The sequence below is a fragment of the Salmo salar genome, chromosome ssa24 (genome assembly GCF_905237065.1).
Source record: "Salmo salar chromosome ssa24, Ssal_v3.1, whole genome shotgun sequence".
NCBI classification, from domain to species: Eukaryota; Metazoa; Chordata; class Actinopteri; order Salmoniformes; family Salmonidae; genus Salmo; species Salmo salar.
Window position 1 is genome coordinate 17,482,420 of NC_059465.1, and position 27,399 is coordinate 17,509,818.

The 27,399-nt window shown below is 43.7% G+C and overlaps 1 protein-coding gene across 2 annotated transcripts in view; it reads right to left on the reverse strand.

Moving 5' to 3' along the window:
* Nucleotides 1-4,416: 4,416 nt before the first annotated feature.
* The window catches only part of LOC106585266 (phosphatidylinositol 4,5-bisphosphate 5-phosphatase A), a 46,125-nt gene continuing 23,142 nt past the window's right edge, over nucleotides 4,417-27,399 (reverse strand). For both annotated transcript variants that reach the window (XM_014171300.2, XM_014171298.2), the window contains exons 3-13: nucleotides 25,569-25,676; nucleotides 25,157-25,265; nucleotides 18,434-18,550; nucleotides 17,089-17,264; nucleotides 16,684-16,795; nucleotides 14,977-15,086; nucleotides 14,649-14,856; nucleotides 14,287-14,424; nucleotides 14,053-14,136; nucleotides 7,315-7,419; nucleotides 4,417-7,060 (exon numbers count right to left, since the gene is read on the reverse strand). In XM_014171300.2, coding sequence (XP_014026775.1) covers nucleotides 6,731-7,060; nucleotides 7,315-7,419; nucleotides 14,053-14,136; nucleotides 14,287-14,424; nucleotides 14,649-14,856; nucleotides 14,977-15,086; nucleotides 16,684-16,795; nucleotides 17,089-17,264; nucleotides 18,434-18,550; nucleotides 25,157-25,265; nucleotides 25,569-25,676 — 1,597 coding nt within the window. In that variant the 3' untranslated portion in view covers nucleotides 4,417-6,730. The remainder of the gene's footprint in view (nucleotides 7,061-7,314; nucleotides 7,420-14,052; nucleotides 14,137-14,286; nucleotides 14,425-14,648; nucleotides 14,857-14,976; nucleotides 15,087-16,683; nucleotides 16,796-17,088; nucleotides 17,265-18,433; nucleotides 18,551-25,156; nucleotides 25,266-25,568; nucleotides 25,677-27,399) is intronic.

Below are 27,399 nucleotides of genomic sequence, written 5' to 3' on the forward strand. Positions count from 1 at the left end.
GGCCACTTGTTGGACTATACAAGGAGAGTTGGATTGAAGCATTAGGTTGCTAAGAAAATGAGAAACTGAATTTATTTCATGGAGGACTGGCTACGCAAAGTTGCAAAAGGAAATGTTGTGATCTATTCAATAAACACAAGATACCAGAAAATGTATGATAGTGTGGTATAGTAGGAACAGCGGCATCTAGTGGTCAAAACATGGTACTTTCACACTACTTGATGGTAAAATGTTTGTTTAACTAGGCAAGTCAGTAAAGAACAAATTCTTATTTACAATGACAGCCTACTGGAGAACAGTGTGTTAACTGTCTTGTTCAAGGGCAGAACAACAGATTTTTATCCTTGTCAGTTCTGGGATGTGATCCATCAACCTTTTGGTAACTGGCCCACCACTCTAACCACTATGCTACCTGCCACGCATGGCAGTGACTTCAATTACACATTTTTCTGACCAGGGGAAGAAAACCATCACCAGATTCACAAGGAACACATTTCATAGTACGGAGAAGCAATACTCCAAGCCACAGCTTCATACTAATTGTCAAACATAGAGAACTGATACTGTATATTGGTTGTTGGGGTGGGATTGGTGTTGGGTGGGGGGTGTCCGTGGGTGGCTTTTGGCCATGTGTTTGGTTTCCTCATGTCTTATTCATTGGTTGGAAGAACTTTTGATACTATATTTATTGAATATTACCTGAATCCTATAAATTAAAATGGCCAATTTTGTTACAATCAATTACTTGAATTTCTCTGAAATCAAATTATATTTCAACAAAATAATGTTTCAGGAATGTTAATTGTATCTCTAACTAGCCACAGTAACGATTTCATCTTTCTTGTTCCTTTTGAGGTGGAATGATCCTGGCAATCCCCCTACACACAGGTCTGAGAAAAATAACAAAGTAACTGAAGTCATTCTTATCAATAAAGCCAACAACGGTTACTCAACCAGTGTCCCATTTAGGGCTCTATTCAATCCACATCGCGGAAGTATAGCTTTACCACGTGATTGAAATTCAAGAAAGTCTTTGAAGAGGTAGGGTTTCAGTTGTTTTTTGGAAGATGGGCAGGAACTCTGCTGTCCTAGCTTCAAGGGGAAGCTGGTTCCACTATTGGGGTACTAGGACAGAGAAGAGCTTTGACTGGGCTGAGCGGGAGCTGCCGTCCCTTAGGGGTGGGAGGACCAAGATTCCAACCATACCAGGTTATTACACAAACTTTTAAAGGAAGTTTCATGAGCTTGTGTAAGTGAAGTGATAATAATGCACGTTTTTGCAGTGAGTATATCCGCCCTTAGGTCGTTTAAGTATGACTGTTGCATAAACCATTTACTTAAAAGCCATACAAAATGCCATGTAGTCTGTTTCATCACCAGCGCTATCAGAGTGCTTATTGACTTGTGGCCCGGACTTGCCCCTTACAGATGCCGTATCTTCATTTGATCCTCCTGTTGTTGCAGAATTGTTCCAGCACAAGAAATGCAAACTGGTAGTGTATTCAAGGTTTAAAAATGTTTCTAACGTTTGTAATTTCAATGTTCAAATTTCTGACTTGATTTGCCCTAACGAGAAATGTATCAACCCCTACAAAAAATGTCCATTAAATAATCCCCATAACAATTCACATTTCCTGTTGCTGCAGGATTATTTTCAAATGTAGATATGGCATGTGTATGTATTCCAGCAACAGCATTACTTGTGGGGATTTCTCAGAAACACATTCAATGGCACATTCAAAGTCCAACCACAAGCTATGATCTTTCCACAAACATGACATCATCTCTTACCATGACTATCGCCCCGTAGCACTAACATCTGTAGCCATGAAATGCTTTGAAAGGCTGGTCATGGCTCACATAAACACCATCATCCCAGATCCACTCCAATTCGGATACCGCCCCAACAGATCCACAGATGACGAAATCTCTATTGCCCTCCACGCTGCCTTTTCTCACCTGGACAAAACAAACACCTACGTGAGAATGCTGTTCATCGACTACAGCTCAGCGTTCAACACCATAGTGCACTCCAAGATCATCACTAAGCTAAAGACCCTGGGACTGAACACCTCCCTCTGCAACTGATGCTGAACTTCCTGATGGGCTGCCCACAGTTGGTGAGGACAGGCAACAACACATCCGCCACACTGACCATCAACACGGGGGGCCCCTCAGAGGTGTATGCTTAGTCCCCTCCTGTTCACCCATGACTGCATGGCCTCGCACGACTCCAACACCACCATTACGTTTGCTGATGACACGACGATGATAGGCCTAGAGTATTAGAGTATTGAAAACAGGGGTGGCAATAATTTTGACCCCTATCTTTTTAGATTTTTTTAAACGACTTATTAAAACAAATCTGTCTGATTTTCTCTTTTAGCATACAATATAGCGCAGTTTTTGTATTATTTATTTTATACAGTCTTTTATGCACCTCTGTATTAAGGGTGCCAATAATTAACGACCTGACTGTACACATACTTTATGCAGACTACAATACTAGCAGAGTTGTGGGTCTTTAGGTTTAGGATACTATGTTGGTAGAATTTTTTTAATAATGTTAATGCTTTTTACAATGACTATCGTAGATCTGACCTGGTTATTTTTCAATAGCAACCAACACTGAAAGTGCCTCATAGCGTATTCGTCCTTAGTAAGATTTCTAGGGGTCTTCTCCCCTGCAACCAAACACCCGCAATACAATGAGGTGTCGGAGCATTGTACTGTATGTGCTCTCTTATAAAACATACAGTCGTGGCCAAATGTTTTGAGAATGACACAAATATACATTTTCACAAAGTCTGCTGCCTCAGTTTGTATGATGGCAATTTGCATATACTCCAGAATGTTATGAAGAGTGATCAGATGAATTGCAATGAATTGCAAAGTCCCTCTTTGCCATGCAAATGAAGTGAATCCCCCAAAAACATTTGCCACAAAAGGACCAGCTGACATCATGTCAGTGATTCTCTCGTTAACACAGGTGTGAATGTTGACGAGGACAAGGCTGGGGATCACTCTGTCATGCTGATTGAGTTCGAATAACAGACTGGAAGCTTCAAAAGGAGGGTGGTGCTTGAAATCCTTGTTCTTCCTCTGTCAACCATGGTTACCTGGAAGGAAACATGTGCCGTCATCATTGCTTTGCACAAAAAGGGCTTCACAGGCAAGGATATTGCTGCCAGTAAGATTGCACCTAAATCAACCATTTATCGGATCATCAAGAACTTCAAGGAGAGCGGTTCGATTGTTGTGAAGAAGGCTTCAGGGCGCCCAAGAAAGTCCAGCAAGCGCCAGGACCGTCTCCTAAAGTTGATTCAGCTGCGGGATCGGGGCACCACCAGTACAGAGCTTGTTCAGGAATAGTAGCAGCCGGGTGTGAGTGCATCTGCATGCACAGTGAGGCAAAGACTTTTGGAGGATGGCCTGGTGTCAAGAAGGGCAGCAAAGAAGCCACTTCTCTCCAGGAAAAACATCAGGGACAGACTGATATTTTGCAAAAGGTTTAGGGATTGGACTGCTGAGGACTGGGGTAAAGTCATTTCCTCTGATGAATCCCCTTTCCGATTGTTTGGGGCATCCGGAAAAAAAGCTTGTCCGGAGAAGACAAGGTGAGCGCTACCATCAGTCCTGTGTCATGCCAACAGTAAAGCATCCTGAGACCGTTCATGTGTGGGGTTGCTTCTCAGCCAAGGGAGTGGGCTTACTCACAATTTTGCCTAAGAACACAGCCATGAATAAAGAATGGCACCAACACATCCTCCGAGAGCAACTTCTCCCAACCATCCAGGAACAGTTTGGTGACGAACAATGCCTTTTCCAGCATGATGGAGCACCTTGCCATAAGGCAAAAGTGAAAACTAAGTAGCTCGGGGAACAAAACATCGATATTTTGGGTCCATGGCCAGGAAACTCCCCAGACCTTAATCCCATTGAGAACTTGTGGTCAATCCTCAAGAGGCGGGTGAACAAACAAAACCCTACAAATTCTGACAAACTCCAAGCATTGCTTATGCAAGAATGGGCTGTCATCAGTCAGGATGTGGCCCAGAAGTGAATTGACAGCATGCCAGGGCAGATTGCAGAGGTCTTGAAAAAGAAGGGTCAACAATGCAAATATTGACTCTTTGCATCAACTTCATGTAATTGTCAATAAAAGCCTTTGACACTTATGAAATGCTTATAATTATACTTCAGTATTCAATAATTTTGTCAGATGTTACTATCTAAAGTCACTGAAGCAACAAACTTTGTGGAAATTAATATTTGTGTCATTCTCAACTTTTGGCCACGACTGTACACTGAAACAACATCAAAGTAGTGCAATATAATTACTTCCTTATCAGAGTGGTCAATGTTATTTGATCTGGCTGACTGAAAACAAGAAAGACTCAGAGAGCAGACCAGCTGTACAGCTTGAAGAGGAGTTTTATTTTATCTCTGAACAGCGTGTGTGTGTGTGTGTGACAGAGGTGTTGAGCTGGAAAGCAGAGGGGTTCCTTCCTCTGTGCCCTGACCCCCTGACCCCAGCGGACGAGTCCACACATCACCCTCCAACATCAACATTCAACAACTAGCCAATTCATGCCTCTGACAATGTTGCTGTAATGTTGCCAGGATGTTTTAAGACATTCTCCTCGGATCCCAATCACATACAAGCTTGCAGAGCCAATACAACGCACAAAACCTACTTTTGATCTGAAATCACAGATAAACCAAGTGAAAAGAGGTTGTTTATGTTTGCCTCCTCATAAAACTGTTGTGTGCATGAATAAATATAAAAGTAAAATAAATATAAAACATATGTATACACAATATAGCCTATTAAATTCAATAGAACTTTAACTTTAAACCCTTTTTCACCCACACTGGCCAGCAGAATTCAGGCTCTCTTTTGACACAAAATAAGAAAATAAATGCATAATGTTTAGGTACAATAATCTTTTTGGGCATTGATTGTCATCTGTTCTCTATTTGATATCTGTCATTTACATACACAACCTACTCGCAATTTTTAAACATATTATAAGCTTTCAATAACATTTCTTAGTTACTATTCACATATTTTTCATTGCACGTATAGTATGGGAGCCAGACGTTGCCAAAGACTAAAACAGCAAAGGACAATTCAACTTGATTTTCAGATCTAGTCTTTCCTTATCACCTTTTCTATAACCGTACTTTGGATCAATTCAGTTATATTGATTGATACACATAATCAATACATAACAACAACAACAACAACAAAAGCCAAGTTCACTTGCACATATGCAGCACTGATCCTTTACCTTGGATGAGCTTCAAACTATCTACATTGTATTTTGTATATTTTAAATAGGATGAAGAAATTGAATAAAATAAAATTATTTATTGTTGTTCTGCTAGCAAACTGATTCATTATTTCATTTTCCTTATGTAGCTATATCTACCATATAATGTTGTGTTTACACTGTCATCATCACGTTTTTCTAACACTTCTCAACAGCTAAGTATCTTACAAAGAGGAGTCAAAAACAGCACTTTTAACAGCACAAAATCACAGTACCGGAATGTACAGTCCAGAAAACCATGCAAGCACATACACACATCACTATCAATCACACAGAAATACACACTCACTTCTGAAAACCCAAACTTTCATAAAACACACTCATATAGTGGCATACTTACATGAACACACACACAATGAGGTTACAGTACAACAGCACACACTGTCCTAAGCTAACAGCCCATAGGTACAAAGTGTTTAGGATGGCTCATTGGAGGTCACACGCTAACAATCCAACACATCACTACTAGTGACAGAACAGTGTCTGCTAATCACCATCACCCAAAGAGAAAAAGGGAGAGAGGGGACATAAGAGAGACAGAGATAGATAAAGACAGAGAGATGGGGAGGGAAGGAAAGAGGACAACTGGGAACATCAGTAACCTGAAGGTGAACATTGCCATTTTTTTACCTTATTTTTTCATCATGGCATTTAAGTGACCCATGCAGTCAGGCCTCAGGATAGTTTTACAAAGACCTGCCGCTCAGAGGTGCGCTCACAACTCACAAGGGGTTGCACATACTGTGGAACTAAATGGTTTTGTCCATGGTAACCTGGTCCCTTAGAGAATGTATGTAGCAGTAGACACAATGCTGTATTGAAATGTAGGACAGGACCTGCTAAAGCAAATAGGGATTATTCCTATTTGCGAGGAATGTTCCCTTTGGGAGTCAAACTAATCGTTTGCCTCATCGGGAGACAGCATTTCCTCATGCTCACACACATGCTGATCTGCTGACTAAGCCACCAGGGTTGATATAGAGGGGGAAATATTATGCTGCTTCAAAATATCTGTGAAACAACGGCTGATATGGACCCGAAATGCATTTGGTAGCCATTTACCTCTGCCTGGGATTTGGTAATGATTTGCCATGTAAGGAAAAATTTAAATCAGCCAAAAGCTCCCTGTATGTTCTACGCCTGAGAGGGAAGAGTGACAGAGAGAGAGAGGAATGAGAGAACCTACAGGAAGATATACATTTAAAAACCGCTTAAGAAAAATCACACAAGACAAAGTAGTCTTCCTGCACCAGAAACCTAACCCCAGTTCTGAAACAAATGGCATCCGCAAATGTACATTTTCAATAAAGGAAACATACAATACAGAACAGTGCATCATATATAAAGAAACCACACATAGTTGGTCATGTGAGAGCAGGATAACAGCGACTCCATCACAACCCTGTATTTCCAGCCTCAGCTGAAGCCTTCTCCCGATCCGTACCCTCTGGGGCATTGCCAGAGGCAGAGCCATCAGTGGTGTTGTGGGCCAAGCCAGGCTGCAGCTTGAGGCCCTTCATTTCTTGCAGCGCAGGGCTGCCACTGCGGCTACGGCTGTGGCTGGGACTGCGGCTTTGGCTGTGTCGTGTTCTGTGCTTCTTTTTCCGGGGGCTGGGACTGCGGGACTTGGTCTTCATACCGACCACTGTGCTGTCGTCTTCAGAGGTGAAGTCAGAACTGTCGTCAGAGGGGCTACCGGCGGGGCTGGAGGTGGGCAGCTGGATCTGCAGAGGAGAGAAGAGGGAAAGGAGGTGGAGGAGGAAGAGAGCGAAAGAAGAGACGATCAAGAAAATAAGAGCATAGGGGAGTAGCATAGGAAAAGGGTGTAGATCAAAATTAAGAAGAGGAGGACGAGGGGGGGAAGGGTGTGGAAAAACCAAAGGAGAGTTAAATTACCAATCCCATCATAGTCCAGTGCTCCCATTATACCTCAACATTTGATATATTTACCCTAAAACCAGAGCATCATTGTAAGTACCTGAAAAGGCTCTGTCACGCCCACGAGGGTGCTCATGTTGTTGCTATAGTAACACAAAATGAAGTCTCCTGAGCCCTTGGGCAATTCTTCCTCAGTAAAGGTCACCTGCAGAGGTAAAGACAGGAAGACAGGGAGATAAGAGTCAAAACAAACAAAGATACCGTGACAAGATTCTCCAGTTCATTTATGTGTGTTTCATATTATACAGTTGAAGTCGGAAGTTAACATACACCTTAGCCAAATACATTTAAACTCAGTTTTACAATTACAGCCATTTAATCCTTGTAAAAATTCCCTGTCTTAGGTCAATTAGGATCACCACTTTATTTTAAGAATGTGTAATGTTAGAATAATAGTACAGAATTATTTATTTCAGCTTTTATTTCTTTCATCACATTCCCAGTGGGTCCGAAGTTTACATACACTCAATTAGTATTTGGTAGCATTGCCTTTAAATAATGTAACTTGGGTCAAACGTTTTGGGTAGCCTTCCACAAGCTTCCCACAATAAGTTGGGTGAATTTTGGCCCATTCCCCCTGACAGAGCTGGTGTAACTGAGTCAGGTTTGTAGACCTCCTTGCTCGCAAACGCTTTTTCAGTTCTGCCCACACATTTTCTATGGGATTGAGGTCAGGGCTTTGTGAGGGCCACTCCAATACCTTGACTTTGTTGTCCTTAAGCCATTTTGCCACAACTTTGGAAGTATGCTTGGGGTCATTGTCCATTTGGAAGACCCATTTGCGACCAAGCTTTAACTTCCTAACTGATGTCTTGAGATGTTGCTTCAATATATCCACATAATTTTACTTCCTCATGATGCCATCTATTTTCTTAAGTGCACCAGTCCCTCCTGCAGCAAAGCACCCCCACAACATGATGCTGCCACCCCCGTGCTTCACGGTTGGGATGGTGTTCTTTGGCTTGCAAGCCTCCCCCTTTTTCCTCCAAACATAACAATGGTAATTATGGCCAAACAGTTCTATTTTTGTTTAATCAGACCAGAGGACATTTCTCCAAAAAGTACAATCTTTGTCCCCATGTGCAGTTGCAAACCGTAGTCAGGCTTTTTTATGGCGGTTTTGGAGCAGTGGTTTCTTCCTTGCTAAGCGGCTTTTCAGGTTATGTTGATTATAGGACTTGTTTTACTGTGGATATAGATACTTTTTTTACCCGTTTCCTCCAGCATCTTCACAAGGTCCTTTGCTGTTGTTCTGGGATTGATTTTCACTTTTCGCACCAAAGTACATCCATCTCTAGGAAACAGAACGCGTCTCCTACCTGAGCAGTATGACAGCTGCGTGGTCCCATGGTGCTTATTAGAGGTCGACCGATTATGATTTTTCAACGCCGATACGGATTATTGGAGGGCCAAAAAAGCCGATACCGATTAATCGGCTGATTTTTATTTTTATTTTTATTTGTAATAATGACAATTACAACAATACTGAATGAACACTTATTTTAACTTAATATAATACATCAATAAAATCAATTTAGCCTCAAATAAATAATGAAACATGTTCAATTTGGTTTAAATAATGCAAAAACAAAGTGTTGGAGAAGAAAGTAAAAGTGCAATATGTGCCATGTAAAAAAGCTAACATTTAAGTTCCTTGCTCAGAACATGAGAACATATAAAAGCTGGTGGTTCCTTTTAACATGAGTCTTCAATATTCACAGATAAGAAGTTTTAGGTTGTAGTTATTATAGGACTATTTCTCTCTATACGATTTGTATTTCATATACCTGTGACTATTGGATGTTCTTATAGGCACTTTAGTATTGCCAGTGTAACAGTATAGCTTCCATCCCTCTCCTCGCTCCTACCTGGGCTCGAACCAGGAACACATCGACAATAGCCACCCTTCGAAGCAGCGTTACCCCATGCAGAGCAAGGGGAACAACTACTCCAAGTCTCAGAGCGAGTGATGTTTGAAACGCTATAAGCGCGCACTCCGCTAACTAGCTAGCCATTTCACATCGGTTACACCAGCCTAATCTCGGGAGTTGATAGGCTTGAAGTCATAAACAGCGCAATGCTTGAAGCATTGCGAAGAGCTGCTGGCAAACGCACGAAAGTGCTGTTTGAATGAATGCTTACGAGCCTGCTGGTGCCTACCATCGCTCAGTCAGACTGCTCTATCAAATCATAGACTTAATTAGGCTCTCAGAAGGCGGCAGAACGTTGAACGATGACTTTGCAGGCCATGCCTGAAAAACAGTAGCGCATTTGGTAAGTGGTCGATCTGAGAACAATGAGACGGGGGCGCGCGTGCACGTGAAGAGTCCATTTTAGATTTTCAGTCTTTGAACAAAAACAGGGTTTCCCGGTCGGAATATTAGCACTTTTTTACGAGAAAAATCGCATAAAAAATTGATTTTAAACAGCGGTTGACATGCTTCGAAGTACGGTAATGGAATATTTAGAATTTTTTTGTCACGATACGCGCCGGCGCGTTACCCTTCGGATAGTGTCTTGAACGCACGAACAAAACAGAGGATATTTGAACATAACTATGGATTATTTTGAACCAAACCAACATTTGTTATTGAAGTAGAAGTCCTGGGAGTGCATTCTGATGAAGAACAGCAAAGGTAATCCAATTTTTTTTATTGTAAATCTGAGTTTGGTGAGTGCCAAACTTGGTGGGTGTCAAAATAGCTAGCCCGTGATGGCGAGCTATCTACTCAGAATATTGCAAAATGTGCTTTTGCCGAAAAGCTATTTTAAAATCGGACATAGCGATTGCATAAAGGAGTTCTGTATCTATAATTCTTAAAATAATTGTTATGTTTTTTGTGAACGTTTATCGTGAGTAATTTAGTAAATTCACCGGAAGTTTGCGGTGGGTATGCTAGTTCTGAACGTCACATGCTAATGTAAAAAGCTGTTTTTTGATATAAATATGAACTTGATTGAACAAAACATGCATGTATTGTATAACATAATGTCCTAGGAGTGTCATCTGATGAAGATCATCAAAGGTTAGTGCTGCATTTAGCTGTGGTTTGGGTTTATGTGACATTATATGCTAGCTTAAAATGGGTGTCTGATTATTTCTGGCTGGGTACTCTGCTGACATAATCTAATGTTTTGCTTTCGTTGTAAAGCCTTTTTGAAATCGGACAGTGTGATAGATTAACGAGAGTCTTGTCTTTAAAATGGTGTAAAATAGTCATATGTTTGAGAAATTGAAGTAATAGCATTTCTAAGGTATTTGAATATCGTGCCACGGGATTCCACTGGCTGTTGAGTAGGTGGGACGATTTCGTCCCACATACCCTAGAGAGGTTAAACTGACCGTGAAACCAGACAGCAGGCCAAAATGCTTGAAAGCTCGACCTGTCCCATACGCCATTAAAACCAAAAGTTGAAATTGAGCTAAACAGACTAGTCGAGAGTGGAGTATTGGATTCAGTGAATGTTAGTGAATGGGCTACACCCGTTGTTCTAGTCATAATGAAATATGGATCACTCAAACTCTGTGGTGATTTCAAAGTCACCATTAACCCAGTCTTGACCTGAGAAATATCCACTACCCCTCATTGACGTCTTCTTTTCTGGTTTAGCTGGAGGACAAAAATTCAGTAAGATAGGCCTGACACAGGTCTATCTATAAATGCATGTGGACCAAGAGTCACAAGAACTGTTGACCATAGTGACTCGCAAAGGACTGTACAGGTACCGGAGGCTTCCTTTTAGAATCACCTCAGCTCTGGCCTTGTTTCAGAGCGCTATGGACCAGATACTGAGCGGGCTCACTGGGGTCCAATGTTACCTCGATGATCTACTCATCACCGGCAATGACGAGCAGGAGCACCTGAGAAACCTGAACGCTACACTACAGAGATTGGAGGAGTACGGTCTGAGGGTCCGGAAGGACAAATGCGGCCCTCTGTTGAGTACCTGGCTCCACAAGGCGCCATCGAAGGTGAAGGCCGTTGCGGAAGCTCCATCCCCACAGAACGTGAGTCAGCTGAGATCATTCTTAGGACTACTGACATACTACGCAAAGTTTGTGCCAAACCTAGCTAACATGTTAAAGCCACTGCATGAACTTTTGAACAAAACCAAACAATGGAAGTGGACAGACAGATGTGAGGGGGCCTTCAAGAAAGTGAAAACAGCCTTAGCTCAGTCAGAGGCCCTAACCCACTTCAACCCCAACTTGCCATTACAGTTGGCATGTGATGCATCGCCTTATGGCGTTCGTGCGGTTGTCTCACACATCATGTCATCAGGTGAAGAAAGGCCAATTGCTTTCGCATCACGGACCTTAAGTAAAGCCAAGAGCAATTATGCACAGATAGAGCATGAAGCACTCGCCATTGTGTTTGGAGTTAAGACATTTCATCAGTTTCTGTTTGGCTGACGATTCCCACTGCTGACGGACCATAGACCCCTCACCTCCATCTTTGGTCCCCACACCGGAATTCCGTCGCTTGCAGCCAGCCGCATGCAGCGATGGGCGTTATTGTTATCTGCTCACCAGTACGATATCAGTACAGAAGGTCTGAGCAGCACTGCAATGCAGATGGCCTCTCAAGGCTTCCCTTACCTGTCACACACACTGAGCACTCCCAGGTTGAAATCTTCTACTTCAAGGAAGTGACGAACGCCCCAGTTACATCTGTCCAAGTGAAAAAGTTCACCCACACTGATCCAGTGATGTCTGAGGTCGTGGACACTGCCACTCGTGGAAAAGAAGGAGAGATGTCGGACAGCCTATAACCTTACCTCGTGAGGAGAAACGAGCTCAGTTTGGATGCTTGCTATGGGGTTTTCGAGTCATCATACCGCCGCCACTGAGAAGGCAGGTGCTTGAAGAACTCCATTCAGGGCACCGTGGCATGGTGCGAATGAAGGAGATTGCACGCAGCTACTTTTGGTGGCCAGGTCTGGGCGCAGCTATCGAAGACAAGGTCAAGTCATGTTCTGCATCTCAAAAGATGAGGAACATGCCTCAGCTAGCGCCACTACACCCAGAGGAGGTGGAGGAGCCTTGGCAGCGAGTCCACATAAACTATGCAGGCCCACTGGAGGATTGTATGTTCTTAGTCGTAGTTGACGCACACAGCAAATGGCCTGAGGTCACAGTGATGAAGAGCACCTCAACGGAGAGAACCATCGAAGAGCTACGGTCAATCTTCAGTCGCTTCGGCTTGCCAACGCAACTCGTTAGTGATAATGGCCCCCAACTGGTGTCTGAAGAGTTCCGGTCATTCATGGAGGAAAATGGAATTCAGCACATCAAGTCAGCACCTTATCACCCTGCAACGAGCGGCCTCGCTGAAAGGTTTGTCCAAACAATGAAGCAAGCTTTAAAATCATCACAAGGGAACAAGGGAACGGCTCCCTCAATAGGCGTCTAAACACCTTCCTACAGAAACACTCCCCACGCTACAACCAAAGTGGCAGCCATGATGAAAAGACAGCTTCGCACGCGACTCGACCTCCTGAGACCTCCAAAGACGAGACAGGTTGTACAGACACGAGAGCACAGGTGGAGAGACGGAGCAAAGCAATAGACAGAAGCTTCATAGCTGGAGAGAGAGTTCTTGCTCGGAACTACTGCAAAGGTCCAAAGTGGATACCAGCCACAGTGGTTGCACAAACAGGGCCTGTGTCCTACACAGTTCACACACCGGAAAACATCATCTAGAGGAGACACGTGGATCAACTGTTGCCAGGAACCAACCTCAGAGATGACTCCTGTCAAGTGACCAACCAAGATCAGCTACTGGAGACCTACCATGACTACGAGCTATCACCTGAACATTAACTGCAGCAACCTACAAATGTGGAAAGTGTTCCAGACTCACCTGAACCAGCCAGAGTTCCTACTCAGGGTACTGTTGCACCCCAGTCTGGGCATACACCATCACCACTCAGACTCAGAGATAATGTGACTGTAGACTCACCTGTACGTCGTCATTACCCTGCAAGAGAAAGACGACCCCCTGACAGGTTGACTATTTAGTTCAGACTAACCTCCGACATTGGGGCAGAATACACCCCAGGGTTAAGTCTGGGGACTGAGGCAGTCTACCCTCTATCCGTAGTTTAGAAAAGTTTATTCTGAAAAGTTCAGTTATTTACATTAAGAGAACTTATATTAAAAAGAAAACAATAGGCAAAACAGTGAATATTTACTTTTTCTTTATGAGGCATCAAAGGTAAAAGGGGAGGAATATGTTGTGTATTGATATTCTAGTTTGTCCCTTTAGGGCACCTGTAACCCCCCTTGCTTACCTACGTTGAAATGCTTGGAATGTTCTTCCTGTGAAACGCATTAAACAATGCCCACGTTCATTTCTACTCCCGTGTCATGTCCTGTCCTTATATTAGTTGTAAAAGTAATACAGTGTGCTATACAACAATTAGCCTATCAGAAGCTTCTAAAGCCATGATATAATCTTCTGGAATTTTCCAAGCTGTTTAAAGGCACAGTCAACTTAGTGTATGTAAACTTCTGACCCACTGGAATTGTAATACATTGAATTCTAAGTGAAATAATCTGTCTGTAAACAACTATTTTGAAAAATTACTTGTGTCATGCACAAAGTGTCCTAACCAACTTGCCAAAACTATAGTTTGTTGACAAGAAATGTGTGGTAGAAAGTGGTAGAAAAACCAAGTTTTAATGACCCCAACCTAAGTGTATGTAAACTTCAGACTTCAACTGTATTATATTATATATATTATACACATATTATATATTAAAAGTCGCCCTTACCTCGTGTTCTACTCTATGGTAATCTGCCTCCTCCTGCTTGGCCCACACATAGCCTACATAGTCCTTATGGTGTTTGAATCCCACCTGGGGAGGCAAAGGCAACACCAATTCCTGATTTCAAAAAACTTAATGTCTTAGCTAATTATTACTTTATCAATAAACATTATCTGGGCTACTTCAAACTTCGTTAAACATTGAAATCAGCACTAGAAGGTTAAGAGGAAGAGTGAGTACCTTGTACAGCCCAATCCAGTCCCAGGAGCTGCGTGCGAAATTAGGTGCAGCTTTGAATGTGCACGTGGCGTCTGCGATGCTGTTCCACTCATCCTCCACCATGATTGTCACCAGTGGCATGTCCACCTTATAGGGGAACTACACACAGCATTCTGGACATCAATATCATCATGGTATACAATCAATAGAACACAACATCAACATCTCTCTGCAATAATACAGCATCAACATGCTGTCTGTATCTGTTACTACCATGGCTATCCCAGTTTATTACAGGTTTCGGACACAGTTATGTGCATGTCACAGCTCAGGTGACAAGTAGGACGTGTGGGGGAAAGAGAGGGAGAGGGGCTGTGTCTCACCTGGAGGGTGAAGATGGAAGAGACAGGCTTGTGGTCGCTGACCATGTACTCCATGTGACTGCGGTAGAAGTGCTGGGTGACCTTGGTCCCGCTGCTCAGTCCTGACACTGAGCCTCTCTTCCCAGCATTAGGGGCCTGCCCAAAGGGAGCTGTGGCCCTCAGACGCCACAGGATCCTGTCTGTCCACGCAGGCTTACGCTTCTTCCCACTGAGAGAGAGAAAGATAGAGAGAGCAGGGAGGGTAAGAACTGTGACGATCAGAACACTCATCTCATAAAATTTGTCAGTCAAAGAGCTGCAAGGTGGACCCCCCCATGTCACCACAAACCTTGTATCATATGTATCTGTCCCCACATCAAACTTGTAAGTGGGGGGGAATTTGAGAGGTCCCTCCAGAAAGCCCACCAGCACCGTCTCGCTGTCTTTGGCCATGTTCAGCTGTAGAATGGGGGATAACAATTAATAATGTTAAATGAAGTGTCTCTGTTATTTTGGTCTCTGTATGCCCTCTAGTGGCATCGTCTATGCATTACAAGCTCCGTTAACCTGTTGGGGATAGGGGGCAGTATTTGCACGGCTGGATAAAAAACGTACCCGATTTAATCTGGTTACTACACCTGCCCAGTATCTAGAATATGCATATCATTATTGGCTTTGGATAGAAAACACCCTAAAGTTTCTAAAACTGTTTGAATGGTGTCTGTGAGTATAACAGAACTCCTATGGCAGGCCAAAACCTGAGACGATTTCAAGCAGGAAGTGGCCTGTCTGAGAAGTAGTGTTTCATCTTGGCTCTTTTTATTGAAGACTCAGGATCTGTGCAATAACGTGACACTTCCTACGTCTTCCATAGGGTCTCAGAGCCCGGGAAAACGTTGAACGATATCGAGGCAGGCTCTGGCTGAAACACTTTATCGCTTTTGGCAAGTGGCCACTCAGAGTACTATGGGCTTAGGCGCGTGCCCGCTTCGACCGAATGGTTTCTTTTCCTTTGTCTGTTTATCTAAACGCAGATTCCCGGTCGGAATATTATCACTTTTTTATGAGAAAAATGGCATAAAAATTGATTTTAAACAGCGGTTGACATGCTTCGAAGTACGGTAATGGAATATTTAGAATTCTTTTGTCACGAATTGCGCCATGCTCGTCACCCTTATTTAGCCTTTAGGATAGTGTCTAGAACGCACGAACAAAACGCCGCTGTTTGGATATAACGATGGATTATTTTGGACCAAACCAACATTTGTTATTGAAGTAGAAGTCCTGGGAGTGCATTCTGACGAAGACAACAAAGGTAAGAACATTTTTCTTATAGTAAATCTGACTTTGAGTGCTAAACCTGCTGGGTGTCTAAATAGCTAGCCCTGTGATGCCGGGCTATCTACTGAGAATATTGCAAAATGTGCTTTCACCGAAAAGCTATTTTAAAATCGGACATATCGAGTGCATAGAGGAGTTCTGTATCTATAATTCTTAAAATAATTGTTATGCTTTTTGTGAACGTTTATCATGAGTAATTTAGTAAATTCACCGGCAGTGTTCGGTGGGAATGCTAGTCACATGCTAGTCACATGCTAATGTAAAAAGCTGGTTTTTGATATAAATATGAACTTGATTGAACAAAACATGCATGTATTGTATAACATAATGTCCTAGGGTTGTCATCTGATGAAGATCATCAAAGGTTAGTGCTACATTTAGCTGTGGTTTGGTTTTATGTGACATTATATGCTAGCTTGAAAAATGGGTGTCTGATTATTTCTGGCTGGGTAGTCTGCTGACATAATCTAATGTTTTGCTTTCATTGTAAAGCCTTTTTGAAATCGGACAGTGTGGTTAGATTAACGAGAGTCTTATCTTTAAAATGGTGTAAAATAGTCATATTTTTGAAAAATTGAAGTAATAGCATATCTAAGGATTTGAATAACGCGCCACAGGATTCAACTGGCTGTTGAGTAGGTGGGACGCTTGCGTCCCACCTAGCCCATAGAGGTTAAAGACTGTAATGGGCCTTTATCTTGAACAGGCATCTCACCTGGTCTTTCTCCCACAGCATGGTGAGTTTGTTGTTATCAATGGCTGTTTTCACTGCCGGAATCTCCAGGTCATCAATGCGGAAATTCAGATCTCCAAACCAGAACACCACACTGTAGAGGACAATAGTATGGAGTGGACTGAGGACAGAGCGGAACTGCAAAAACGCCTTTTTAATGATAAGGTATGTCCTCTAGATCACACAAAATATATTGTTTAGGTATATCGATGGCAAAATGAGGTACTTATTTTAGTGTAACCGTAACTAAACCCTCTATATCTTTGCTGGATAAAAGGGAGGTGGACCGCTCTGAGCATGCTTTCTTATGTGTTTGTTTATTTGTGCAATTGCCTAGATGGAAACTTAAGTGGGTGGGTGTGCGCCTTCATATGTAGAGTGACTAACTCGTGGTCGAGCACCCCTGTGGCAGCCTGGCCTTCAAACTGCTGCTGCTGCAGGATGCTCTCAAAGTCCTCCATGCGCTGCTCAGAGTTCTCCATGTGGGCCGGCAGGTGGCAGTTCAGGAAACAGATGGTGTGACCAAACACAGACATGCGCGCACTCACACCCCCTTTATTACCCTAGAACAAGAATGGAGAAAGGAGGGAGAGAGAGAATAAAGGAAGGGGTAGAGTGAGAGAAACAGAATAAGGTTGAAGATTGGGGACAGGAGCAGAATGTCAGGATTAGTATGATGGGATAAAACATTCCATTTGCAAACCGAGAGAATAAATAGTCTGAATAGTAGCCTAGCCTATGAAATACGACCCCCGGTGCGTAAACATATCTGAGGGCAGGAAGTTTGCGGATACATTTATGACTAGTGAATGACATGATCAATATTTAACGTGCAGCGATCTGTGTGAATGAAGGCAGGATGGAGGTGTGGTTCCTCCTGCTGTTCTCCCTCTACAGCTCTGACCTACTAAAATACAAGAGATGACACAGCAGAGGGAGACCTGCAGAATGTGCTGATGCTTATCTGAGTTCATACAGGGAAGACAATAGAGACTTCACAGTGCATTACTACATGGAACTCTATGTATCTCTCAGTAAGACAGGCAGACAGATCCCCCTGCCTGCACACTTTGATCAACTGCATGGGATTTCATTAGCCTTAAAGGGTACATCTGATTATTATACAACTGATTATTTTAACTTCTTAAAGAGTAGATACAATAAAACGTGTTTTCTAATGTTTACATATCTAAATAAATTATCTGGGGAGTGTTTAAGGCATTGAACCATAAAAACATTATCTTTGGAAATACTAAAGCACCACCTTGTGGACATCAGAGGTATGTAGGGAGCACAGATATCCATACAAGCTTTGGGTACAACCTGCCCCCCCCAAAACCCTTCCTGCTAAACCCTTCCTACTAATTGATGAACAGTAAGGGAAACAAAGAGGCCAACAGAAGCAAACCTGGAGGCAGGTCATTTTTCATCATTAGCACTGTCTGGCTGTCCTTAGACTAACTGGCTGTGTGGAGGTTTTAAGGGTGGGTCAGTTCTGAATGTGAACTTCAGTTCAGTAATGCTGGCATGCCATTTTACTGTATCTAGCCTAGAGTGTTGAGTCTTCATTAGTGTGGCTGTTTGACTGTGGTTCTCTATCAGTTGGGTCAGTTCTGTCATTTAGGTGCGCTTCTCTGTCACTTGGTCAGTAGGATGGGTCCGTTCTGTCAGTTGGTTGTGGTTATCCATCAGTTGGTCAGTTGGATGAGATCTCAACAGGCAGTTGTCTCACCCAGTAGCCCCCCAGGCCAGTGCGGGTGGTCTCTGTCTGCACCCCTCGGAGGAAGGGGAGGTGGTAGTACTTAGCAAACACCAGCAGCAACACCCCCTGCATCCGCTGGGACGTCACCTGAGAGAGGAGGGGCAGAGAGGGAGAGAGGAGGGGCAGAGAGGGAGAGAGGAGGGGCAGAGAGGGAGAGAGGAGAGGGAGAGAGGAGGGGCAGAGAGGGAGAGAGACCCAGAGACAGAGAGAGAGAAAATATTAGTGATGGTGGTGGTAATTTGTGTCCTGCTACCATTCAGTGGATAATTATTACTGTAATCTGTAAGCAAAGGAACACCTCTGTTTCATATAGCTAATTCTACACTCAGTTGCCAGTTTATTAGGTACACCACCCCGTTCACGAAAATGGTTCGCTCCTATAGACAGTGAGTCACGTGGCCGTGGCTTGCTATATAAAGCAGGCAGCTTGCTATATAATGCAGACAGGCAGGCATCCAGGCAGTTACTGTTCGATTGAACGTTAAAATGGGCAAAACGAGTGACCTAAGTGACGTTGAGCATGGTATGATCGTCGGTGCCAGGCGCGCCGGTTCCAGCACCTCAGAAACGGCTGGCATCCTGGGCTTTTCACGCTCGACAGTGTCTACGGTTTACAGACAATGGTGCGACAAACAAAAAACATCTAGTCAATGGCAATCCTGTGGGCGAAAACCGCTCGTTGATGAGAGAGATCGAATGAGAATGGCAAGAATGGTGAAAGCTAACAGGCAGGCCACAAACAGGCAAATAAAGGCACAGTACAACAGTGGTGAGCAACACGGCAACTAGGAACAAACAACTCGTCGATCCTTGTCATGGATGGGCTATTGCAGCTGGGTTCCACTCCTATCAGCTAAAAACAGGAAGAAGCCGCTCCAGTGGGCACGTGATCACCAACACTGGAAAATTGAGGAGTGGAAAAATATTGCCTAGTCCGACGAATCACGGTTCCTGTTGATGATGTCAGATTCAGAATTTGACGTAAGCAGCATGAGTCCATGACTCCATCCTGCCTGGTGTCAACGGTACAGGCTGGTGGCGGTGGTGTAATGGTGTGGGGAGTGTTTTTTCCTAGTACATGTTAGGTCTCTTGATAGCAATTGAGCAACGTTTGAACGCCGCACCTTGTAGAATCCATGCCCGAAAAATTCAGGCAGTTCTAGAGCCAAAGGGAGGTCCGACCCGGGAACTAGATGGTTGTACCTAATAAACTGGCCACTTAGTGTATATAAGCAACCTCTCCGTGCTGTCTGTCTGAAGCCTGCTAACTGTATGTCTTTGTGTACCAGTGATGTCTCTCTCTTTCCTCCGCTCTCTCTCCTCACATTTGCATTGTGCCCTGCAGGATCCAGTGGCCCAGCTCTTCCTCTGTTTTGCATGAAGCAGTGAACATAAAGGAGGCCATAGCCAGCGGTCTAACCTCTGTCTAAACAGTAAACCCATGTGAGGGAAAAACATGGTGCCTGATTTTACAATACTGCACTGTGGAATACATGTTACAGCATACAGCAGTACACAGTAGGTATGTACTCACAATGATCACATTGAGCACTCCAGCCTGCACTTGTATTTCATTGGTCTAGACTCTAGGTAATAAAGTGATTTATTCACTATCTATTAACCTGTTAGGGCTAGGGGGCAGTATTTGCACGGCTGGATAAAAAAAATGTACCCGATTTAATCTGGTTACTAATCCTACCCAGTAACTAGAATATGCATATACTTATTATATATGGATAGAAAACACTCTAAAGTTTCTAAAACTGTTTGAATGGTGTCTGTGAGTATAACAGAACTCATTTGGCAGGCAAAACCCTGAGACATTTTCTGACAGGAAGTGGATACCTGATGTGTTGTATTACCTTTAAACCTATGCCATTGAAAAACACAGGGGCTGAGGAATATTTTGGCACTTCCTATTGCTTCCACTAGATGTCACCAGCCTTTACAAAGTGTTTTGAGTCTTCTGGAGGGAGATCTGACCGAACAAGAGCCATGGAACGATGATGGCCCATTAGACACCTGGCGCGCGAGTTCATGTTGGGTACCCTCGTTCCAATACGGTATAAAAGAGAATGCATTCGTCCACCTTGAATATTATTCATGTTCTGGTTAAAAAGGCCCTAATGATTTATGCTATACAACGTTTGACATGTTTGAACGAACGTAAATATATTTTTTCCCCTCGTTCATGACGAAAGTCCGGCTGGCTTAGGTCATGTGCTAACAAGACGGAGATTTTTGGACATAAATGATGAGCTTTTTTGAACAAAACTACATTCGTTATGGACCTGTGATATCTGGAAGTGACATCTGATGAAGAGAATCAAAGGTAATGGATTATTTACATAGTATTTTCGATTTTAGATCTCCCCAACATGACGTCTAGTCTGTATCGCAACGCGTATTTTTCTGGGCGCAGTGCTCAGATTATTGCAAAGTGTGATTTCCCAGTAAGGTTATTTTTAAATCTGGCAAGTTGATTGCGTTCAAGAGATGTAAATCTATAATTCTTTAAATGACAATATAATATTTTACCAATGTTTTCTAATTTTAATTATTTAATTTGTGGTACTGACTTGACTGCCGGTTATTGGAGGGAAACGATTTCCTCAACATCAATGCCATAGTAAAACGCTGTTTTTGGATATAAATATGAACTTGATAGAACTAAAAATGCATGCATTGTCTAACATAATGTCCTAGGAGTGTCATCTGATGGAGATTGTAAAAGGTTAGTGCATCATTTTAGCTGGTTTTATGGTTTTGGTGACCCTGTCTTTGAATTGACAAAACATTACACACAACTCTTGTAAATGTACTGTCCTAACATACTCTAAATTTATGCTTTCGCCGTAAAACCTTTTTGAAATCGTAAAACGTGGTTAGATTAAGGAGATGTTTATCTTTCAAAGGGTGTAAAATAGTTGTATGTTTGAAAAATTTGAATTTTGACATTTATTTGGATTCAAATTTGCCGCTCTTGAAATGCACCTGCTGTTGATGGAGTGCACCACGGGTGGGACACTTGCGTCCCACCTAGCCCATAGAGGTTAACAGATCCATGGACGATGCAATCGCCATCTCAGTGCACACCTTCCTATCCCACCTGGACAAGAGGAATACCTATGTAAGAATGCCTTTCATCGACTACAGCTCAGCCTTCAACAACATAGTGTCCTCCAAGCTCATCACTAAAAAGCTCAGGGCCCTGGGTCTGAACCCCTCCCCGTGCAGCTGGGTCCTGGACTTCCCGATGGGCCGACCCCAGGTGGTAAAGGTAGGCAACAACACCTCCGCCACGCTGATCCTCAACACGTGGGCCCCAGAGGGGTGCGTGCTCAGCCGCCTCCTGTACTCTCTGTTCACCCATGACTACGTAGCCATGCGTGTCTCCAACTCAATCATCAAGTTTGCTGATGACACAACAGTGGTGGGCCTGACTACCAACATCGATGATACAGCCTACAAGGAGGAGCTGAGTGCCTTGGTGGAAAATAATCTCTCCCTCAACATCAACAAAACAAAGGAGCTGATCGTGGACTACAGGAGACAGCAGAGAGAGCACGCCCCCATCCACATCGAAGGGGTCGCAGTGGAGAGGGTCCAAAGCTTAAAGTTCCTCGGTGTGCACATCACTCAATGGTCCGTTCACACAGACAGTGTGGTGAAGAAGGCGCAACAGCCCCTCTTCAACCTCAGGAGGATTTAGAAATTTGTCTTGGTCCCTAAGAACCTCACAAACTTCTACAGATGCAGCATTGAGAACATCCTGTTGGGCTGTATCACCACCTAGCACGGCAATTGCACCATCCACAACTGCAGGCTCTCCAGAGGGGGGTGGGGTCAGCCCAACACATCTTCGGGGGCACACTGCCTCATCTACACCACCCAGTGTCACAGGAAGGCCAAAAAGATCATCAAGGACCTCAGCCCCCAGAGCCGTGCATTCGGTGCATTCGGAAAGTATTCAGACCCCTAGACCTTTTCCACATTTTCATATTTAGTTTTTTACGTCACAGCCTTATTCAAAAATGTATTAAACATTTTTTCCCCTCATCAATCTATACACAATACCCCACAATAACAAAGCCATTTTTTAGTTTTTTTAAAATAAAAAACTGAAACATCAAATTTACATAAGTATTCGAACCCTTTACTCAGTACTTTGTTGAAGCACCTTTGACAGTGACTACATCCTCGAGCCTCCTTGGGTATGACTCGACAAGCTTGGCACACCTGTACTTGGGGAGTTTCTCCCATTTTTCTCTGCAGATGCTCTCAAGTTCTGTCAGGTTGGATGGGAACATCGCTGCACAGATATTTTCAGGTCTCTCCAGAGATGATCGATCGGTTCAAGTCTGGGATCTGGCTGGGCCACTCAAAGGACATTTAGAGACTCCCGAAGCCACTCCTGCGTTGTCTTGGCTATGTGCTTAGGGTCGTTGTCCTGTTGGAAGGTAAACCTTCGCCCCAGTCTGAGGTCCTGACTGGAGCAGGTTTTCATCAAGGATCTCTCTATACTTTTCTCCATTCATCTTTCCCTTGATCCTGACTAGTCTCCCAGTCCCTGCCGCTGAAAATCATCTCCACAGCATGATGCTGCCACCACCATCCTTCACCGTAAGGATGGTACCAGGTCCCTCCAGACATGACGCTTGGCATTCAGGCCAAAGACTTGAATGCCAAGTCTTTGAGAATCTTGTTTCTCATGGTCTGAGAGTCTTTAGGTGTCTTTTGGCAAATTCCAAGCAGGCTGTCATGTGTCTTTTACTGAGGATGGCTTCTGTTTGGCCACTCTACCATAAAGACGTGATTGGTGGAGTGCTGCAGAGGTGGTTGCTCTTTTATTTTGGACTTAAGAAAAATATTTACTAAATAAACTTAACTCTTATTTTTCTTAAGGTTAAGGCCTTGTAAGTAAGCATTTTGTCTCTAGGGTGGATGGTTTGGCAAGCTCTCTTCTGATTGGTCTAATTGACTGCCAGGTCTGACAGTGGGCTGTGAGAGCAGAGGAGAGAGGAAAGAGGAGAGAGAGGTGGGATATTACTGACTGAGGAAAGAGGGGGTGTTGGGTTATAGGACATTATTGGAAACCTCATGTCTGTGCAACATGCCCTGACTAGACAGACTATTGATGCTGCAGTAGTTTATGTGTCGGGGGGCTAGGGTCAGTCTGTTACATCTGGAGTATTTCTCTTGTCTTATCCGGTGTCCTGTGTGAATTTAAATATGCTCTCTCTAATTCTCTCTTTCTCTCTTTCTTTCTTTCTCTCGGAGGACCTGAGCCCTAGGACCATGCCTCAGGACTACCTGGCATGATGACTCCTTGCTCTCCCCAGTCCACCTGGCCGTGCTGCTGCTCCAGTTTCAACTGTTCTGCCTGCGGCTATGGAACCCTGACCTGTTCACCGGACGTGCTTGTTGCACCCTCGACAACTACTATGATTATTATTATTTGACCATGCTGGTCATTTATGAACATTTTAACATCTTGACCATGTTCTGTTATAATATCCACCCGGCACAGCCAGAAGAGGACTGGCCACCCCTCATAGCCTGGTTCCTCTCTAGGTTTCTTCCTAGGTTTTGGCCTTTCTAGGGAGTTTTTCCTAGGGAGTTTTTCCTAGCCACCGTGCTTCTTTCACATGCATTGCTTGCTGTTTGGGGTTTTAGGCTGGGTTTCTGTACAGCACTTTGAGATATCAGCTGATGTACGAAGGGCTTTATAAATACATTTGATTTGATTTATTACCGTAATACTGTCATGGTTCAAGTTCTGAGGTAGACTACAGTCACTAGCAACCACTCAGACATTCAATTCTAACAAATAAGCCTACCCATGCATGCATGTGAACACAAATGCACATAAAATGTTCTTATGAGCATTTTGGAGTCAAGCAGGGTATGAGATGGCCAGGGGACAGCATCAGTCTCACTGTCACAGAGCCATCAACATGGAGGGAGCATTAAAGTCCAGAAATAAACCAGCACCCTGGGAGACGTTCTCTTGTCTAGCTCTCTGCTGTTTCTCTGCAGCATGTTCATCCGCTCTCCCTACAGCTCCAACAGGCCCAAACAATGTGTTAGACACTGACAGGTCAACAAACACCAACCAACCACACTGCACCAGCTGTGGCCAGGACCCCTCCTCTCCATTACTTTGTCTCTCTGTCTCTCAAATCCACACACACACACGCACACACACACACACACACACAAAAGCACATTTGAATGGATGGAGCATAAATAAGCACATTTGAAACGGATGAGAAATTTTCCCTAACCAAGAGTGCTGCAACATGCCATTGGGTGAGGGGCTCAAGATAAGCCACAGAGCTGTGAGTGAGTGAGAGAGTGACAGAGAGAGACAGAGAGAGAGTGTGTGTGTTGTATGAGAGCCTGGCAGACAGAGGAAGATAACAGATAAACCAACACTGCACGCTTGATTGTAGTCAGCACCTCACGCTACATTATGCCCTAGCATATTATCTCGCATGCATTGGGAGAGATATGAGCACAGAGAGTGCCGAAACTGGCTCACACTGCACTTGCATTTCAAAACAGTTTCCACAAATGTTTATAACATGAGCTCCATTTGTTTGTTCTGTAGTTAATTATCTTCTGTGTGTTTACCACAACCATGTGGTGTATGTGTTAGTGTGCTTGTCTCTGTGTCAACCCTTTACTGACCAGTATGTATCCGAAGGGGCTGAGTCTCTCCATGCAGGCATCACTCCATTGGTCTGTGAAGAGAACGTCTTTCAGCCTTTTGTTGATCATGGAGTTGACTTCCTGTAGCCTGAGAGAGCAGCAGTTACACACACAGTCGTTATATGGAGGCCATAGGGAGAGAGATAAAGATAGGTGAGGAGGGAGAGAGAGAGAGGGAAAGGACTGCAACAAGAATAAATATGTAGGGGGAAACAGAAACACAACTAAAGGGAGCTAGATAGATGGATCAATGTTGTTTAAGAGTAAACCCAACCACTCATAACCTAGGGGACTGTATATCGAAGGGGGATGGAAATAAGGGACAAGAGGTCTTCTGGAATAGTTGGCGATGGGGAGATGGTTGGCTGACTGCCACCTGGGAAAAGCTCACCCAATGATATACATGTCTGTGTTTCCATCCCCAACGTGCAATCCCAGCAGGGCAGTGATGTCATCTGGCGGCATGGCACCGCCCACATTCCATGTGATTATGTGCACTCTATCATAGAGCAGGAACACAGAAACTCACAATCAATAGAAGCTTGGTTCAATCCGTAACCAAATAATTAGGCAACAGATTCTTAATGAAATGCAGAACATTTAATTCATATTTCAGGACTTGGGTGGGCACATCCGCATACATTTAACATACAGTACACATACAAAGTCTTTCTCTGATATAATTCTATTGATTTTCTGATTATCCACTCTCTCAATTAGCTTAATTAGCATCATAAATGAGAGAGGTTAGCAGAGAGCTCTGACAAAGCCTCGGGACACTGGGTCTGTGCTGTGAGTAGAAAATAACACAAAAGCAACACAGAGTGGGACTGCTGAATGTTATTGCCTCTCGATTTCATAGTTTCAGTGGCAAAGACGGTGTTTCTCAACATGCATACTACTGTGCTCCCAGCACACAAATTGGAGCATGGTAGGGCCGGAGAATGAGTCCAAATCAATGAATGCGAAACGGACCACGGAGGGCACTTCTCGAATGAGTACTCCGTTTGTACATATCTTGAAGCATGCAAGCTTCAACGGAAAGTATGCAAAAACAAATGACGCAACCACGTTAAAAGTAAGCACATTTTCTTGAAACAACAGATCATTATTTTAGCTAAAGCGAGAGAAAATACACTCCGACTGCCTATCCACATCTCACACCGTGCATTCGGAAATGATTCAACCCCTTGACTTTTCCCACATGTTGGTACATCACAGCCTTTTTCTTAAATTAATTTAATCGTTTTTTCCCCTCATCAATCTACACACAATACCCCATAATGATGAATCAAAAAACTGGTTTTTAGAATTGTTTTCAAAAAAACTAAAATTAAATATGACATTTACATAAGCATTCAGACCCTTTACTCAGTACTTTGTTGAAGCACCTTTGGCAGTGTTTACAGCCTCGAGTCTTCTTGGGTATAACGCTACAAGCTTGGCATAGCTGTATTTGAGGAGTTTCTCCCGTTCTTCTCTGCAGATCCTCTCAAGCTTTGTCAGGTTGGATGGGGAGCATTGCTGCAGAAATATTTTCAGGTCTCTCCAGAGATGTTTGATCGGGTTCAAGTCCGGGCACTGGCTGGGCCACTCATGGACATTCAGAGACTTGTCCCAAAGCCACTCCTGCGATGTCTTGGCTGTTTGCTTAGGGTCGTTGTCCTGTTGGAAGGTGAACCTTTACCCCAGTCTGAGGTCCTGAGCGCTCTGGAGCAGGTTTTCATCAATGATCTCTCTGTACTTTGCTCCGTTCATCTTTCCCTCGATCCTGACTAGTTTGTCAGTCTCTGCAGCTGAAAAACATCCCCACAGCAGGAGGCTGCCACAATCATGCTTCACAGTAGGGATGGTGCCAGGTTTCCTCCAGACGTGACGCTTGGCATTCAGGCCAAAGACTTCAATCTTGGTTTCATCAGACCAGAGAATCTTGTTTCTCATAGTCTGAGAGTTCTTTAGGTGCCTTTTGGCAAACTCCAAGCGGGCTTTCATGTGCCTTGTACTGAGGTGTGGCTTCCGTCTGACCACTCTACCATAAAGGCCTGATTGGTGGAATGCTGCAGAGATGGTTGTCCTTCTGGAAGATTCTCCCATCTCCACAGAAGAAATCTGGAGCTCTGTCAGAGTGACCATCGTGTTCTTGGTCACCTCCCCCGACTAAGGCCCTTCTCCCCCGATTTCTCAGTTTGGCCAGGTGGCTAGCTCTAGGAAGAGTCTTGGTG